Source organism: Plectrocnemia conspersa, unplaced genomic scaffold (genome assembly GCF_051122295.1).
Source record: "Plectrocnemia conspersa isolate PC_06_02 unplaced genomic scaffold, ASM5112229v1 ptg000010l, whole genome shotgun sequence".
NCBI lineage: Eukaryota > Metazoa > Arthropoda > Insecta > Trichoptera > Polycentropodidae > Plectrocnemia > Plectrocnemia conspersa.
Genome location: NW_028277174.1, coordinates 31,969,048 through 31,987,832, shown reverse-complemented (window position 1 = coordinate 31,987,832; position 18,785 = coordinate 31,969,048). Strand labels below are relative to the sequence as shown.

Sequence of the window (18,785 nt, the reverse complement as noted above, 5' to 3'; positions counted from 1 at the left end):
ATATTTTTGTAATATTAAAAATGGATGTTATAGTAGTACGTATTTTTCTACTAAATAATGTAATTATGCTCCTATTTAATTGTTATTTTTTGAATTATACTTACATCTAATTCGTCAATAACAATAATATGTAATGACATATAAAATGTATACATACTATACATACTAGTGATTTATAACCAATTTTGTGTTGATAAAAAAATAAGAATAAAATATAAAACGTTTGCCCTTGCGATATATGTTTAGCAGTAATAAAAAACATTTGGTGGTTTTTTCTATTTTTTATGTACAATTATTAAATTTACTTTAACTTTTCATAATGATAAAGTACAGTGAAAGTGATAAAAGTGAAATAAAGATATGGGTTTTATAGATACATCAGATATGATGAATTATGTTTATATGGATGAACGAAGATCATTATTTTTACTAAATACTTTGATTAGAGCTGTTATAAATGAAAGATTAACGGGGTGAAATCATCAATTATGTAGTAGATAATATTCACAAGTAATAATTTATTAAATAAAAAGTCATGGTCATGATTTCCGACACTAGGACCTCTATCCTCGTGCGTTTGACGCGAGCAGTCCTAGGTTAGTAGAAATATGAAGAAACCAGCAGAACTGATGGGGCGAACGCAGGCCAAGAGGGTGAAGCTCGAACCGATCGACGCCGAAGCCCTCAAGTCCAAAGCAAAGGCGGTGAAGGTCGAAAGCGCAGAATTACCGCAGGTCGAAGACAAAATCGTGCTTCAAGCGCTGCGAGCTCTCAAGCGACTCAACGAAATCCACGACGAGAAGAAGAAGACGCTTTTCGTCGAAGCCGTGCCGATCGTTATGCAGATCGACTGCGTCAAGATCCCAAAGTGCCCTGCCAGAAAGTTGAGATTGTGAGTGGCCAGAATATATATACATGTGTTAAAACAAGTTTGAATTGACTCCTTATTCTCTATCATAGCACTCTTCCTCATTGGCTGGTGACGGACACTTCGGAGATTTGTCTGTTCGTGGCCGACATGAAGAAAGGCAAGCGCGTAGATCACGAGCCCACCGTGGAGCATTACGAAGACATGTTGAGAAACGAAGGAATCACCAACGTGAGTACATTGACCTAAGTTTCATTAAATATCTATTCCAATGTCAACGATGAAAAAATATTCATGTACAATTAACTCCTTTTTCTAAACATCATCAATATTATGAATGTAAAAATAAGTAGTAATCTCTCTTAATATTTCATCAAACTTATTCAGACAAAGACACATATTCACAGTCCTTTTATTTTTGGAACCTATACAAACATTCTTTATGTACTCTCACAAATTGTTTTTAATATTGAGCATTAATCAGCTTGAAATCACATTATTTATGAAATAATATTGCCTATATAGCTGTTTTATTCAGCAATTAACTCTGAAATATTGTATATATAGTCGCACAAATATTTTCATATTTCATAGAAAATAGGTTTAATCGAAATCTATACTATTTATTTAAATTATTTTTCATCCTTTTAGATAAAATCTGTCGTGCCCATACGGCAAGTGCGAGTCGAGTTCGATCAGATGGAGATGAAGCGTCGGCTGCTCACTCAGTACGACTTCTTCCTGGCGGACGCCCGGGTGAGCGGTATGCTCGCTCACAAACTGGGGACGACCTTCTTTCGCAAGAACCAGATGCCCACTCCGGTCAAAATTCACGAGGGTAACGTCAAACAGAGCATAGAAAAGGCGCTCCATAAGACGACGATGAAGCTTCACAGCGCGGGTAACACTTTTGCGATGCGGGTGGCCCACGGCGCTCATTCCGAAAAGGAGGCCTGTCAGAACGTGCAGGCGGTGCTCTCGCAGCTCGTCCAACAGCTGCCGGGGGGCTGGGAGAATGTGCGCTCCGTCTATTTGAAGAATCCTCTGTCGATGGCTATTCCTCTCTACGTCACGCTCAGTGAGTTATCTGCGGATTGCATTTCGTTTACGAGTTATTGATGCGTCTTTTACTTTTAGAAAACCAAAATCTAATCAAGCGTACGAGAATCGAACCGCTGCATTCCATCAGAGGCTTCGAAGAAGGCGACCTGAGCACCTCTCTCGGCACTACGGTCAGAGTTTACGCAAACGGTAAAGTGTCCGTCAAGAGGAAACGCAAAAACAGCGAAGAAGATGACGATAAAGAAAATGCAGACCAAACTAGCGACAAGGAGGCCGACGACAGTGTGAAGGAGATTGCAGAAGAAACAAAAGATAATAATGGCAACGCAGACAATAAGGAGGATAGCGAAGTGTCAAATGACGAAGAAGAAAGGTCTGTGTATTGATTTTTAAGGATTATATTTCTCAATGTGGTATTAAATATTGAATAACATTTCAGCGAAATCGAAGAACCGGTTATAAAAAAGAAGAAACTAGTAAAAACAGAAAAGGTAAAATCACTACTTTATGCATTTTATACAGATGACCAAAAAAATACTCTTAAATGTTAATATTTATCATGAACTGGTACTAATAATACCGAATTATTATTGACTTTTTTTATTGCATTGTTTTAATTTTGTGTGATTTTGAAAAGGCTTTTGACAAAGTATATCATAAATTTGAATTCATTTTTTTTATAAAAGAGTCAATATTGGCTTTATCCACAATATATTCATCGTCAAATCAAATACATAAAACATGTTTTATTTCATTGTTACACTAATCCTAATGTAACAGATTAATGTACCTTTTTATGTATTATGTCAACAATGACCATCTTTATACAGGTTTTCAAATTTAAATTAAACTTTTTGAATATTAAATTAAGTAATTGATGTTGGACGAAATGTTTTATACTAATTTTGATTAATTTTTTTACTACCGTATTCGCCGATGATGAATCCAATTGAAGAAGTCGTTTCAAAAATTAGATTTTCTGCTAGGAATTTGCTGGCGGATCTATCAAATTGCACAATAGACGAGTGGTGTAATTCTCTGACTAAGACCTGGGTTCGAATCATATACGGACCTTAGTGTTTTTAAATTTCTATCGTTTCTGGGAGATCGGAATAAGTGATTTATATAATTATAATTCCGATCGATCATCACGGATTAGGTTTTCTTAGATTTTCCTAAACTCATGGATGAATATTATGATTAATTAAAATCGAGTTAGGTCGTACATATCTGGTATTGAAAATTCTCTTATAATGAGCTAATACAGCTCAGAGAATATCTTATATGTATTAAAAAAAATTTGGTGGACATTACAAAACGAGTTATAGCCACTGTTACTTTGGCAAATTGTATTAAATATTATATGAAATTACCTGCAGATACGGCAAGACGCTTTATAAGTAGTGATTATGTACAAAAAGTACAATAAAATGAATTTATTAAAAAATTTAAGGTTTTATTTGAAATTGCAAATCTGTTCAGCAGCAAAGGTTTAATGATGATGCATATCTCTTTTGATGATATAAAAATGATAAAAGCACTAAAAATTCTAGAACATTCTCACAGTTTTTTAAAGTACACGACATTTGACGCATGATTGAATTTGTTTATTTATGAAGCGATCATTGATTCCGAGTAGATTTGCCAGTAACAATAAGCAATACTCAATTAAGTCGTCGCTATTCCTACGCTTGATTGGATCGCAGTTGAATCGTTCGCCAACAGCATAATATTAAGTTTACTATTGTATATTTTAATTTACTTTTTATCTTGCACAAAATAAATATTAGTTTATGATATACGAGTGTTGAAAAACATTTTTTGGTTATTTGTGTGTATATTATGATGACATATTACTTTATAAATGAAGTTCTTTATTTTATTTTCTAGGCAAAGAAAAATAAGCTGCAAAAAGTCAAAGAAGTAAAACCGAAAAAGGAAAAATCTAAGAAGAAAACGTAAAATATGTGATGTTGTTATATTTCAATTGATAAAATTTGATCGCAAATAAAACGCATAATGGTAATGTTGTAAATTTTATTTTGTCGCTGTACAATTTCACTCGGTTAGTATAGAATCGGGCGCATAATTATATCCTTACAATTATCGTTAGATCTTAACGTACTTTGGCGCACGATGGCGATCGACGCGACGCGTTCGACTAAGACGCGTCGCGACGATTCGAATAAATTAAAAACAAGGATTCCATCGTCCTTCAAAAATAGATATGCACGATTCGCGTAAACAAAATATTCATTTTTCTTATTTAAAAATATTGTATATTTGTAAATATATATAATTTATATTTAATAAATAACGCACCGCAGTTTGGCAAATTAGTGAAATTTAAAGTCGGTCTGTTTACTGTTGCGTAGCGGTTCCATGTGATGTGGTGCACGTTAGCAAACAGGCTTTACATTTACAATAATCGGGCGCAGTTTTCTTCTCCGTACAATCTGAAACGGAATCGGTTTTGAATAATTTGAAATTAATTCATAATTCCTTGAATTTGAGAACTTATTGCTTAAATTTAATTTAACTTGAAATTTAGAATCTAAATACACTTATGTCGTATTTTAATTCCGAATATTAGTATTTAATTTATCGTTTTTCATATTAGTATTCGGCTACATCAAATATTTATTCGGTTTAGCCTTTTTGATGCGAAACGTTTTTATTATTTACACTAAGAAAAAATATCATAAGCCGTGTTGGGATATTGAGTTTTAGAACCGCAAAAACAGCTTTTGTTTCTTGAATGGCGCCAGAGATGTGAAGAGGGTCAACATATGTTTTTTTATATCTAAAAATACGCAGCACTGAGCGCGTAGATACATAATACACATTGCGGCACAAAAACGGTAAAGGTTGAATAATGAGTTCTCAGATTCACAGGATTATTTGAATAGTGCGAGACTAATGTACCTAGAGATCGCTCTCTCCATAGAGAGCAGTGCTGAAAGCCATGTAATCTAGAGCACCGGGCACGGCTCCGGAGCCGCGGTATGGCGCCATGCGTTGGACACAGTACTCGGCCTGGTCCGGCGGCAACTCGCGTCTCAGCTCGTCGGCGGTGATATATGGCTGAAAGGAATCAATCGTTAGACTTTGTTATTGCTCTCTTCTTATGGGTTCAAACTAGCGATCGCTACCTTGTCTCCGGCCAAGATCCTGAAGCTGTCGATGACTTGCTCAGCTGTGTCTGTGTCTGTCGACTCGCGAGTCATGAAGTCTAAGAAGGCGTCGAAGTGCACATATCCTGAATTGACACGAAAACAAAACAGTAATAAATAAAGTTAAGATAAGATAAAAGACGCTCGAAGCTCACCGGTTGAGTTGGGGTCGACTACGGCGAGGATGCGCTGGAAGTCGAGCTCTCCCTGCCTGTCCTTGCCGATGCTGTATCCGAGAGACACGAGGCAGGACTTGAACTCTTCTGGAGCGAGGCGGCCAGTGCGATTCTTGTCGAAGTGATTGAACGACCCCCTGAACTCCGTCAGCTGCTCTTGCGTGATGCCCTTGGAGTCGCGAGTGAGGATCTGGTTCTCCACCTCGTTGATGTTCCTGTTGATAGAGGTGAGGAGTTGCTCCCATCCGACACGCAAGGTCTCCATTGTGTATTGCGAATATCTGTTCTCGAAGATCATGCCCTCTTGTACGGCTTGGTGGATCTTCTCCAGCTCTTCGATGTGCGGTTTGTATGCGTACACGCCTTGTTCGTACTCCTTGAGTCTGTGAAGTTGGTCTTCCAAGGAGCCCTGGAGTCCCATTCCGATGGAGGTGACGGCGTCCATCTGCCTTTCGATCCAGGGTCCGACGGCGTTGGCCTTCTCGGCGAACTGTCTGCGGAGCATCTCGTTGTTCTGCTGTTTCCTGAGCTCGGCCGCCAGCGTAGAATCCCTCTGGGGCACCAGCTGTCTGACGTCGGACCATTTCTTAGAGAGGTCATCGGCCGTGAGGGCCGTGTACGGGTTCTCCAGTCCTCCGGGAATTTGGTGCTGCTTGACGATGGCTTCTACGTCGCGTACGAGGTTGACGATCGACTGAAAAGCGAGCAGCGTTAAAGATCACCGTCGACGCGGATGCTGAAGCAGTGTGCGAAATCATACCTGATATTCCTTGTCGGCTTCTCCGAGAGTGGCCTTGAAGCGGGCGTGGGCGTCCATCAGACCGGTAATCTCCTCCATGGTGTGCACTATGAACATGTCGACGAGATCCTCGCGAGTTCCGTCTAACCTGTGAATCGATCGGTAGTTTTAGTCTCCGTCTCCAAAGTGTAAGAAAGTTGAACACATACCAGTTGTTGAAGGGAGCGGCGCGCTTCGCGAACTCCAGGTGCAGAACGTCGATCTTCTCGAGGATGCGTTCGGCTTCGTCCAGGGCGGCGCGGCGGCGCTGAGTGAGCGCGCCCAACCTGTCCCATTGCTCGCAAATGCGCTGGCAGCGGGCGTTGACGCTGGCCGAGTCGTGGTACTCCAAGGTGCTGCAAAAATCCACTTTTACTATCTGCACTATTTCGTTCGTTAAGCCACTTCCCTATCACAGTACTTTTTTAAAAATGACTCAAAAACGTCTGGCACGGACCCACCCTTTCTTATGCAGCGGTATAAAAAAATGCAGCCATTGTAAAACATTTAAAAATATTCGTACTAATTTAATTTATATAAAAATGGCTATGATAATTTTTGAGATGAGAAACGGGCATGATCGGAAAGGCGGTAACGACTAACTCACTTCAATTCTTGCGCAATGGCTGCGATCTGTTCGACTCTGTCTTGGTGGGCGGCGAGGTCCGACTCGAAGGCTTCGTGCTTCTTCTTCAGAGCCTTGACTTCGTTGAGGCGGCACTGGCGGAAGTCCTGGGATTGCAGCATCTCCTCTTTGCCGCGGGTCCAGTCTTCGTGGATGTCGGCCTTGTGCTTGAACTTCTGAGCGAGATGCTCGAGGCGCTCCAGCCTCATCATCTCGCTGAGCAGCCACTCTTCGAAGGCTTTCTCGGAGATCTCCAAACCCTTCCAGGCGCCGGAAATGTCCTGCAAAAGTTTGATGGATGAGTGTCGGGAATAGGACCTCGTTCCCATAACACTAGATTTGATCACTCACCGAAACCATCTTGCCCTCGGTGGGCATATACGCGGGGCGGTTGCTCAGGCGCAGCTTGGTCTGAAGAGTGTTGAAGTTGGTCTCCAGCTTGGCTTTCTGTTCGACGCGCGGAGGCTTGTGCTTGCGCCTGAAAATTATAATTAATTTTAAATCTTGTAAATATACGTGAAAAGATCAATGCAATGATACAATGTATACATTGTAAAATATATTTTAGAGTTCAGATAATTTTTTCTCCCGATCATTTGTTGCGTTAAACATAAAATAAATTTCACTACTCTTAATTTTTACTGCTGTTTACTAATGTAACCAATTTTTTATTTCTAATTGGTTCATTATCACCGGAATATGTCTTCTTTTAGGTACAATGGACTAATTTATAATCCTTTCACAAAATTTTTTGTTAAATAAATTTGATCATATATTATGTATGCAAATAAACATTATTTCCTTCAAATCGGAACTAAACCGAAAAACCGTTATTTTTGTCAGAACGAAAACCAGAGCTGAATCGATAAAAAATATCGGTTTATTTCGGTCCGGTCCATGTCAAGCACGCAGTCACAAAAAATGCAAGTTGTGCAACATTTGAAAAATATTTAGAACATATTATAATTTTTAAAGAATCAATTTCAATCACAAATGAACAAACACAATCATTTATGAAACCAAAAAAAAAATGTAGACGATTTAGAGGATTTTTTAAGAAGTAAAGAATTAGCAATAGAGACACGTACATTTCCTATTTCAACAGATGTGGACATTGAATTCATATTGAATAACTTTAACTATGTACAAAGATTAGACAGAAAAAATATTTTTTAATACAAAAAAAACATTGAACTGGATTGAAAAAAATTAATGATTCGGTGGCCTGATTTAAATGAGCATTATATAAAATAATTGTTCCATAAAATGAATTGTTTGACAGAACCTGCTGTTCCAAAGGTACACGACTTTTTTATGCACGATATTCAAGATATCTCGTCCAACCTTCAGCATTTTTATTTAAAAATTTAATAATCTTCATCAATTAGTTGTGTGTATTTTTTACATGTGTCCAAATTTTCTTTTAGTCATAACTCATTCGCCACCATTGATCGCATGTTTTTATTTGAATACAATTTAATGAGAGAATAAAATAATAATCCACAAAACAAATTGTTTTGGCGTTACTGTTGGACAGAACAATGATCACCTTATGATAACTCTACAACGAAAAAAAAATCTGAAGATTTACCTTACATAAATACCCAAACACGAGTCGGACAAGCAAATCCTGAATTATTTTATAATTTTTTTATGTATTTAAAATTTGTAAAATTCGTCAGCCCCACACGAATGTCTCAATAATTTGAATGCAAAAAACGTATTAATATATGCTCTAAAAGGATTCTGCCACCACAGTCCTGTGACGGACATTTAATAAAGAGTGTATTTACCATAAATAATAAAATCTTATTATACAAACATTTAGTCCCATTTTAACATATGATTGCTGGGTGTGGAGTAACACCAGTATTACTATTTTTTTTTAAATTGCAAGCCATCTAAAATAAAGCTATAAAAATAATATTAGGGAACTAGCACTTCGATACAGTGGCGTAGCAAAAGGGGGGAGGGGTTTGAACCTCCCCTGACGGAGCGCAGCCAGTGATTTTATGTTAATTAAATATAAATTACAAAATTATCTTGCCTTTTTTCTTGACAAAAGCCTCCCCCCCTTGACAAAATCCGGGCTACGTTACTGCTTCGATATCAGAAAATACACAAAAACATACCGTGTATCTACATAAATCCTTTTACCACGACTGATATTTTTGGGCGCCATTTCGAAATTCACTAGTATGTGGGGGAGCACCTATTTATGCCATAAGTTATTTAAATATTATTTCAATAAATTAAAGTGTTTTTCAGCCTTAAATTAAACAAAAAAAATAATATATTACAAGGCTCAAAGGTTCATGACACCTTTAGGTGCCCAATGCATACTGGAGATTTTCTTGATGACTACTATAAGTACTACTAATCTTATGTATCGGAGACTGCAATAGAAATGACATTAAATTTAAATAAAAGCACAAAATCCTTTAGAGGCAGAAGTAACGATATAATGGTTTCAGATCTTAAGCCAAATATACTTTATTAACCTTTTGAATAGTGAGTAAATTTATACAGTTAATTTGTTAGTATACGCCTAAGTTAATTTTACATATTTTTCCAGTATTTTTTAAATTTTAGTATTATTATTATTTAGAGTAAAATATAGAAAAAAATCAGTGATTCTTAACGTTTTATTGCTTTGATTTATTTTACTACTTTTTGTATTAGTATGTTTTAATAATTTATTTTAACACTTTTTCTTTTATAAAATTTCGTTAATTTATTTTAGCTTTTGTTGATTTTTTTTAATTTTTCAATATTTTCTATAAAATTAATAAAAAATATTTTTTGTCATGTTAATTTATTTCGTACTATATTATTTTTATGGAAATCATTACATTAATTTAAATTAAAAAAAAATAATAATTAGAATGTTTTTTATTTATTATTTCTTCAGTTATATATGTAAATAAATAGCTATCTGGAGTGCCTCAAAACAATATATGTTTTTAAAAAGGTAGAAATAAAAAGTTTCGTTTATTGATTTAGTTATTTTTAAAATCTTCTATAAAAAAAAATGTTTTTTCCATTTCGATTTTATCTGTAATTAATTAGTTCACTGTGTATTTATGGGATAAATAGAGGAAACGTTTTCATTTATCGTTTTGATTTCATAACATCTGCAATATTTTTATTGCGGAATGTGCATTTACATAACACAACAGACATTGAAACGGTCTGTTTGTTTTGAAATTCCGCAAAAACTAGTCATCGTGTATGAATAATGGAATGACTAATAAATTTCTCTGGGTTCAAAACAAAGAATGCATCATATTTCCGAGCGGACGAGGATAATCTTATTCGTAAACTCCAAATATGTCCAGATATTGACGACCTTCGGTGAACCAGATTGTGGTCAACGACACGCATATTTGGCAACGGAACGGTGCAAAGTTACAGGCGAGGTCCGCAGCTGTCCGTCGGCGATGAGTAACTTTTTGGCAGTTTACCATAGATTTTCGTCAGAGGGATTAAACACTCAAATATACAGAAACATATACTAGACGAATGTGCAACGTCGTTAAGTTTACGACGCACTCGCATAACGTTTGCGACATACCTGTATGTGCGGTAATCTTCCAATTTCTTTTGACAACCGGCCAGGGAATTGTCGGTCTGGCGGCTTCCCAGCCACGGCATCGTGCGCCTTATCCATTCCAACAACTGCAAATTTCGCCAGGATTAACGAGATACTCGATTACGTAAAACGCACATACGAAAGTTTTCTCACGTCGCTAGCCAGGCGCTCGTATTCTTCCATGAGTCGTTCGTTTTCCTGGTTGACCTTCAACACCTTGCATATCCTGTTGGCGGCGGTCTCGGCCTGGGAACGTTACGTGAGATTAGACTTCCGCTCCGGACGATCGTCGTCGGTTAGAGAACACGAAACGCACGCGGACTAGGGGTTAGTATAAACGGCGGCTAGCACCAACCTTTTGGGCTCCGGAAAAACAGTGATAGTAGGAAGACACGTATGTCATTACCGCTCGCTCGTCGGGCATAGCCGTGTTCTGTAAGTCTGTCGATAGAAAGCAAACGCAAGGTCCGATTATCATGCTTTTAGTAATGCAAAATACACATAGACATTAAGACAAGAAAAACGATGTAAAGCCATGGAGGGTTATTCTGAATTAGGGTCGGCCTCGACGGGTCGATTCTGGGGTTGGGTGCGATTGCACGATTGCTGAAAAAGATAACCTGTTGGGCGCCCTGGAAGGCGTGATAGTAGCACGAGACGTACGTCATGATCGCGCGCTCGTCGGGCTTGGGGGTATTGATCAAGTCTGAAAGCGTCCAATCGGCGGATTAAACAGAGTCGCGGTGGGACGACGGGCGTCCGAATACGTACCGTCCGGGTCCAACATGCGCGGAATGTCGAGATACTTCTCGGCGACGTCGAAAGCGGTGTTGAGGTTCTCCAGAGGGTTGTCCTTGGAGAGCTTGGAGTAGTCGATGAGGTCGGGCCGGTGGCGATGGATGAGAGCGCAGAAAGCCAAGCCGTCCTTGAACGACAAGTGGAAGTTTTGCACGTTGACGTTCTTGTATGGCGCGGTCTTGCGCTGGCACCACAGCAGCAGTCCCTCCTACGGGTGTTTAAATCGATTAAAGACTTACCGAACTGTATACGTTGAATTTCAGTCGAACTTAAATAAATCGTACCTTGGCTGTCATCTCCTCGACGGAGATGTCCTGGATGGCGAAGCGCAGGATGATGGTCCAGATCATGCCGAGCGTCATCTTAAGGTTGCCATCGACGATCTCCTCGGCGCCGATGGAGACCAACTTGACGCCCTTGGAGGCGATGTAGTCGAGCGCTTTGTTGACGTTGGCGATCTTGTGGAAGCGCATCTTGCCACGGTCGGGCTTGGGCAGGGTCTCCCCCGAGATGACCTCCAACAGCAGCATCAGCTTCAGCCCGTTGCGGAAGTCGTCCTCGATGCTTTCGATGGCGGTGCCGGCTTTGCGCAGGTGGCTGTTGCACCATGCCGTGAAGGTCTGCACAAGGTCAGGGTAAAAGAGTGTTTAAATCGTTATTCATTTTTTTAATACCAGTAGACGATTTGAGCGAGTTTGAAGCGATTTATACGGCACGGCCTTTTTTGTCTTTGACCCCAAAGATCTATTTCTTTTGTGGGTTATATCTACTTATTCTTGATCTGCTGCCAAACGCAAAATTTCAGACGCCTGCGTAAAGCTCTTCGAACGAAAACAATTTTCTCATATTATTTTCTTCGAAAACTTCGTCTGGAACCCGACGATCAAAAAATATATAATCATTAAACCGAGTAACACCCCTTACAGTAAAATATGAAGTACAACTATGATGATTCATCATCTCATGAATGACCTCAAAAACTTGGCAATGAGACGAAAATATATCATATTTTCTAAAATGTTATACAAATACGTAATCCGAACCCCTGTAAAATAATTCCCGAAACATGATCCATCTTACTCATTTCTTATTGACGAGTTCTCAGATTTCAGCCTAAAGTTATATTATATATTTTTGTCTCATTTAAAATCACCATTTAAGATTTCTCTAGCATCCCACAGACTGTGTTTCTCTTATCAGCATGAAAATATTTTTGCTTCTATAAACAATGATAGCTTTTGTAAATTTCGTTAATCTTTCTCATAATTCATTTTGCTTAAAAAAAATTGTACCTCACAAACTAATTATAAGCGGAAATGAGGCATGAGAGTTTCATGTCACGTGTTGTGCCACTTTACTCTATATTTTAATTGTTTACACTGTACACGTCTAACCTACGGCCCTCATTGTCTGTTGATCCGTTATTATCGTTAAAACAATGAATTATATAAGGTCAGTGATAGAAGTAGAAACTTTATGGTAGATTTGAAAGCTCATTTTAATGAACTAAATAAGAATTTTGATATAGGATTTCTAGAACATGTTTCAATATTTTATAAAACGCAAAATAGTGTAGTATATCTGCTATTCAATTTTCAATCAGCACGGATTGTGAAACATAATAATATTTTCTGATGAACATATCAATAATTTCATTTGCAATACTTTTGAGGTGTTGGTTTAACAAAAACAAGCTCACGTGTCATAATTATTAATGAATTAAAAAACTAAATCCAGTTTTATTATTTTTGATCAAAAAAGTTGAACTCATCAAAAATATCAATTATTAATACAATAGATTTTTGAGTCATTTTAGCTACAGATTTTTTATTATTATTTACTACTTTGGTAGTTTTTTTTTTTTTTATACTGACAATGATTGTTTTAGCATTAAGGACTTGAGTCTTCTTGTGTTAGATAATATATAAATTATTTTCTCAAGGTCGTTTTGTTCATATGACAACTGCGAGTCATCAAACTGTTTTTGTTGTTTACATTTGTGAACAAACCACTCCTTTAAAATACAAGAGTCAAGGTATTGCCTTTTCTCCACTTCGATAATATAATATATTAAATTTGCCCAATCTTTGAGCATAACCTATTTTAGTGTTTTCTTAACTTTATTAAAACTGCACGTATGAAGTCTTCCTCCGCATTTGTTTCTAAAAATCTAAAATTTCCCATTTCTTTTTTCTTCATATGAAAACAAACTGCAATAGCAATAGACGGCCGATTGAGCATCTTATATATCGTAATGATCGCGGAAACGTCTGTGAGATTAGGAAGGATTTTATGAAAAAAATTGTCATTGAGTCAAATTTAGAAAAGTTTGAGTTTGAACAAAATGAAGAATAGCCCACAAAAAATTCTCGTCTTACAGAACTTAGTAGAAAAAACGGCGGCAACCATTATGTGATTTTCCAAAGAATGTGCTTTGAAGAAGTTAGTATTACGAAGTTTCTTATAGATTTAAATAAAAATCAGTGCACTTACTTTTGAATCAAACATTGTATATAAGACAATAGTTTATATTGCATTCAAAGGATATCATTATAAAATATCTTAAATATTGATATGAATTGACTAGGACTACTTATTCTTGCTTTTAAATGATATTATCCTAAAATATATTATGCAAGCTGAGAAGTTTTAAATTAATATTACCAACATATTGAAAGTAATCTTGATATTGGTGTAATAATACTTGAATTTAATTCGATGTTAAGTATTACACAATAGTTTTAACGCACCAGAAGGTTACTATGGACTCATCTGCATAATTGACTGACTACCTGCGTGATATGACCTAGTCGTAATAAAAAATTGAGCTGTATGCTGAAAATTTAGCGATATACAGGCAGGGATGCCATTTCAGCTTTTTCTTACAGCTATTTTATAGCATCATATGATTTCACTAGTCTATCTACTGGTGAAAATGTATTTGGACTTCACTAGTCAAAATATAACTTCGCCGAAAAATGCATGTAAATAAATAATAATTATGTAAATGTATATATTACTATGTATGGAAAGTTGAAATTATATAATTTGACTAGCATCTGCCAGATAAATTATATTTTCACTGATAATAATATCCAGTGAAAAAATATTCCAATATGATTTCACTGAAATGACATTTTAAAAAATATTTTCGGGAGCAATTTGAGATTGTTTTTTTTTAATTATTTTTGATAACCCGAGAATTTCAGATTTTTCCAGAGGGAGGGGCAAAAGTTGACCAGCCAGTGGTCTTTTTTTTTATATATTTCAATTTTATCAAGATTCATAGTATTTGATTAAATGACATGCATTTTTCTAGACAAATTCAAGGGGGGGGGGGGCAAATGGCTCAACCTGCCCCCCCCCGGCCAAAAGTGTCTCTTCGCCCTCTTGTATATTATAAAAAGGAAGTGACTACTATCTGAATTGGAAGAATAAAAAAGCCATCTTGGCAATTTCGGCTATAGCTCTAATATTCCGAATACTTCCTAACTAGTCAATATACTAATGTAGTATTTTCACACAGCTAACTCAACAAAACACCCGGCAGATCTTGGCAAATACTACCTGTATAACTTACCGTTTATATACAAATATAAGTTAACTCAATGCATCTTAAGAAACAAATCGATCTGCACCCATGTGATACCTTTAAGTTCTGAAGAAAGTGGATGCTCCAAATGCTCGGTTTTAAATTTTTCTTATTTGTGTCAATACCTTTTTGTAAATAAATCTTGTTATTTCGATGAGTTTTATGTAAAATTAAATAAGTGATAGTAGATTTATAATAAGTTATTGAATTAAAAAAAAAATGTTTTCGATTTTTTATGGCTTTCAAGATATTTATTATAACTACTTTACTCCATTTTAAAATCTTTTGTAACATGACAGGCGTAAACCCAATGCGTTACAACAATGGTGTCAATTAGACAAATAAGTATTAAAACCGCCAGACTATTCAATCTGAGAATCGGTGAGATCTATATAATCTATGTATATATAACGGTACCTTGATTTACGAGTCTAATTCGCTCCGTGACGGAGCTCGTAACTTAAATTACTTGATGTCAAATCAATCTTTCCCATTGAAATAAATTGAAATGGATTAATAACAATTGAATTGGTAAATACATACTACCTAAATTATCGATAAAAGTTTTTTTTACGTTATTCAATACGTTTTTTGCTAGTATGTAGTCGAATTTTATATAAAAAAATAAATTACTAAAATAAGAAATTAGGAGCGTAAAATGCTTTGAAAAGGGTCAATATTTGTCAGCAAGAGAATGGAAGGCATTACATTATTCATTCGGAAGACCACAAGTTAACGTCTGTTCAAAATGTGAAGAAATTAGTGTTAAGTTTAAAAAGCCCCCACCAGAATGACAATGCCAAAAGAGTCGCTAATTCAGAACTAGTAATTCATAAGTGCAGAGCATCAAAATTTTTCAGTAAAACCAAAGAAATCACTGAAAAATGTCAAGATGAACGCAATAGTTATCAGTTTTACAGAAAAAATGCCCCTTAACCCATTAGACCTACCATACCATATATGGTCCAGTACGAACTTTTCTTCTTCTGATGTATATATTCAAGTTTTATGGCAATGCTTAGCTTCGGCTCAGTGTAAGGAATAAAGGAAACTATGATTTGTCGTAGAATGAATACAAACACAACTAAAACAGTGGTCCACTGTTCTTTTTCTATGATGTCAGAAAGGTAAAAAAATATTTGTTTTGGAATTAACTTATAAATAATATGGTCATGACGCTAGTTCAATATTACCAATGTTTTTTTTAAATATTTGTATACATTTTTTTCACTTTGAAATATGGCGTACCCTATTTGGTACAGTAGGACAATGTACAATACAAAATTCGTGATAAACTCACTGGATTCTAAAAATAATTTGTTAGGCTATATCAAGAGACAGATTTTAAACGATATTTTTAAATTTGCACTGTGCTTAGATAAATCAGACAAATTTTCAAAAGCTCGCCCATTTACAAACATTATATAAAGTATAGCCTGCATAGAGAAAATCAGTGTCGAAGAAGCCACGGTGCTTTATGTTGCAAACAAATTAGATATGGAACAATTTCAGGTAGGTATATTACTTGGTTTGAATCATACCAGGGCTCAAGTACAATCCTAAATGTCAGATATTCTGAATTATGTCTCGGTGCCAATATTGATCTAATCTATACTGACAAAATTTTTGAACTTGAAATGGAAGAAAATTACCACTTGTTCATATATATTTTTTACGGACTTGCTTCTGGTAAATTAACTAAGCCACTGGAAATGTCCCTTATTTGACAATACAATGGCGATAAAGAGAGAGGTTCTACAAGTACCAGTTTGCTCGAATATTATTAAAGTAAATCCAGTCCATAAAACTTAATAATACTCACTGTTTCACAACCTCAACTGATCCATTAATACAATCAAAATATGGCAGGGGTAGATCGATCAGATCAGAACATATCTTCGTATAGAATTAGTATCTGTGGGAAGAAGTGGTACATGCATCTCATTTTACAATGCATCAATATGGTAGTTCAAAATACTTGGTTGGTTATTTGACTTTCAGGAGACGTATTGTAACAGCTATTATAGAAACAAATAAGCTTCGTTGTAAGCCAAGACAAAGCAGACCATCTTTACTGACGACTGAGGCGAAATTTGACGATAAAGAGTATTTGTAATCAATTATGTAAACCATACCATAATAGGTACAGTAGGCTCATGTACGCTCAAAAGCCAAAGTACAGGGATGTTATTTGAGGGGAGGGGGCATTTACCCTTCCCTTGATTTTGGCGAGAAAAATGCATTTCATTCAATGAAACACTATGAATCTTAATGAAGTCGAGATATTAAAAAGAATGACCACTGACTAACTAACTTTTGCTTTTACCCTAGAAAAAGCTGTAATGATGTCCCCGATACTAAACCAGAAATTCTCGAGCTAATCCTAAAAGAAAATCTAAAAACAAACAGTCATTTCAGTGAAATCATATTGGAATACATTTTCATCGGTAGATATACAGTTTTACTAGTGAAAATATAATTTATCTGACAACTTTTTATATCAACTCTTCTATATGTAGTAATACATATGTATATAAATACTTATTATTGTTTATTTACATATGATGAACATATATTACATGTGTATTTTTCAGTGGAGTTATATTTCCACCAAGTCTAAATACATTTTTACCAATTTAATTGATAGGCACTAGTGAAATTATATGCTGTTCTAAAATATGTATGAAATTCAATTTGACAGTTTCGAAACTTCCATTTGCTGTTCAAACCCAAACCAAATGTTATTCTAAAAATCATTATAGTTTTAGAACTTTCATTAGTCGCAGGAGTTGGTTGAGTCTGTATTTTGAACTTGACCTAATGGAAGTTCTAAAGTTATGATTAGTTTAGGTTTGGGTTTAAACAGCAAACGGACGTTTCGCAACTGTCAAATTGCATTTCATAAATATTTTAGAGCAGCATATAATTTCACTAGATTCATGTCGATAAATTTATGTTTCATGAGGAAGCTTGTAACTCAAATTACTCGTATTTCAGATCAATTTTCTCCATTGAAATGATTTTTTTAAATTATGCAACGCGTTTTTAGGCTCGTATGTCAAATCAAATTAAAAAAAATCGGTCGTATTTTGAAATATTCATAAGAAAAGTTATTCGCAAGTTGATGTTCAACCGTATTAAAAAGTATTTAATCAGTGTTATTGAAGTGAACTGATTATCGGAATAGTGTTTATTTTAGATAAAAATGTTTTCAGAACCAATACATGGACAATACAATCTTACTTATGTGCATTAAAATTTTAATTTGAATACTAATAAATTTCGTTTCAAAATCTAGTTGTAGGACGACACAATGCCTGTTAAGGCCAACATTTTTAAATACAAACCTAACCTAAACGAATTAGCCAAATCTAACTCAAGTTGAATTTGAGTCATTTGTTTAGGTTATATTTGATGTTTCGCAACTGTCAAATTGAGTTTCAGACATTTTAGAGCAGTATATCATTTATATTTTCGCTGGTTAAAATATATTTGAAAAATACACGTTTACTGTAACATTGCATGTAAATAAATAACTCTAATTATTACCTAGTTATATTTTCTATTTTACATGCATTTTTGTGGCAAAATATTTTTAGTTTTTTGTTGTGAATATTTGTGATAAAAAGATCGATCGCCTAACACGGAGTTAGCCATGTTTGCCGTTTGGTATTGACATAAGGGCAACAAAGTACGTATATAAGGTGTCCGCGAACGGACGTTAAGGTTAGGGGTTCGGATTGCCGGATTGGCGGATTGCGCAACGTCTATTTCGGCGCTCGGGCTATTTCGAGCGCGTCGCCTCGCTCCTTCGTCCGCTCGTCCGCGCGGCCCGTATGCAGTAACCCGATCTGCCGATCTGCCGATCTCACCATCTCCTCTACCTCCTCACCTTCTTCTGCTGCTTCTCCCAAGCGGGATCGAGCAGCCCCTCGCGCTCCCATTCCTCCTCGGGCTCCATGTAGCCGTCGACGGCGACGAGTCCGTTCTCCATGGCGCAGCAGAGACGCTCCGCGCGGCGCCCGACTCCGAACGCGACTGGCTCGGAGAGTCGGAGCCCCACCGCTGCGTCCCCACCGCCGCCACCAGTCCGCCCTACGAATACCCCCACGCCCACTACT

At 36.4% G+C, this 18,785-nt stretch overlaps 2 protein-coding genes and 1 long non-coding RNA gene across 5 annotated transcripts in view; 2 read left to right on the top strand and 1 right to left on the bottom strand.

Moving 5' to 3' along the window:
- The window catches only part of LOC148231410 (uncharacterized), a 302,215-nt gene that overhangs the window by 185,695 nt on the left and 97,735 nt on the right, over positions 1-18,785 (top strand). The gene's annotated exons all lie outside the window — the stretch shown is intronic.
- Positions 558-3,956, top strand: LOC148231415 (ribosomal L1 domain-containing protein CG13096). The gene is made up of 6 exons (XM_088195329.1): positions 558-892; positions 961-1,099; positions 1,520-1,946; positions 2,006-2,303; positions 2,370-2,421; positions 3,821-3,956. Exons 1-6 carry the CDS (start codon positions 609-611, stop codon positions 3,890-3,892), a joined length of 1,272 nt encoding a protein of 423 aa, XP_088051455.1. The 5' UTR covers positions 558-608; the 3' UTR covers positions 3,893-3,956.
- Positions 3,951-18,735, bottom strand: Actn (alpha actinin). Of its 3 annotated transcripts, XM_088195322.1 has the most exons (15): positions 18,557-18,729; positions 11,357-11,692; positions 11,046-11,280; positions 10,892-10,980; positions 10,630-10,713; positions 10,428-10,520; positions 10,257-10,360; positions 7,034-7,160; positions 6,665-6,963; positions 6,228-6,413; positions 6,040-6,166; positions 5,259-5,973; positions 5,083-5,189; positions 4,856-5,014; positions 4,001-4,386 (listed from the first exon to the last, which is right to left on the bottom strand). In XM_088195322.1, exons 1-14 carry the CDS (start codon positions 18,656-18,658, stop codon positions 4,856-4,858), a joined length of 2,763 nt encoding a protein of 920 aa, XP_088051448.1. In that variant the 5' UTR covers positions 18,659-18,729; the 3' UTR covers positions 4,001-4,386. The 3 variants fall into 3 exon arrangements, with proteins under 3 accessions (XP_088051446.1, XP_088051447.1, XP_088051448.1); XM_088195320.1 differs by lacking the exon at positions 10,630-10,713 and having other exon boundaries at positions 3,951-4,386; positions 10,895-10,980; positions 18,557-18,735; XM_088195321.1 differs by lacking the exon at positions 10,892-10,980 and having other exon boundaries at positions 3,951-4,386; positions 10,630-10,715; positions 18,557-18,735.

Bases quoted from the DNA above. Each gene is read 5' to 3' on its own strand.
- LOC148231415 (XM_088195329.1), top strand. From the start codon at position 609: ATGAAGAAACCAGCAGAACTGATGGGGCGAACGCAGGCCAAGAGGGTG. The intron at 1,947-2,005 runs GTGAGTTATCTG...TTTTACTTTTAG, and splicing joins TCCTCTCTACGTCACGCTCA to AAAACCAAAATCTAATCAAG. The intron at 2,304-2,369 runs GTCTGTGTATTG...ATAACATTTCAG, and splicing joins TCAAATGACGAAGAAGAAAG to CGAAATCGAAGAACCGGTTA.
- Actn (XM_088195322.1), bottom strand. From the start codon at position 18,658: ATGGAGAACGGACTCGTCGCCGTCGACGGCTACATGGAGCCCGAGGAG. The intron at 7,161-10,256 runs GTATGTCGCAAA...TATAATTTTCAG, and splicing joins GAAGATTACCGCACATACAG to GCGCAAGCACAAGCCTCCGC. The intron at 6,964-7,033 runs GTGAGTGATCAA...AAACTTTTGCAG, and splicing joins CCGAGGGCAAGATGGTTTCG to GACATTTCCGGCGCCTGGAA.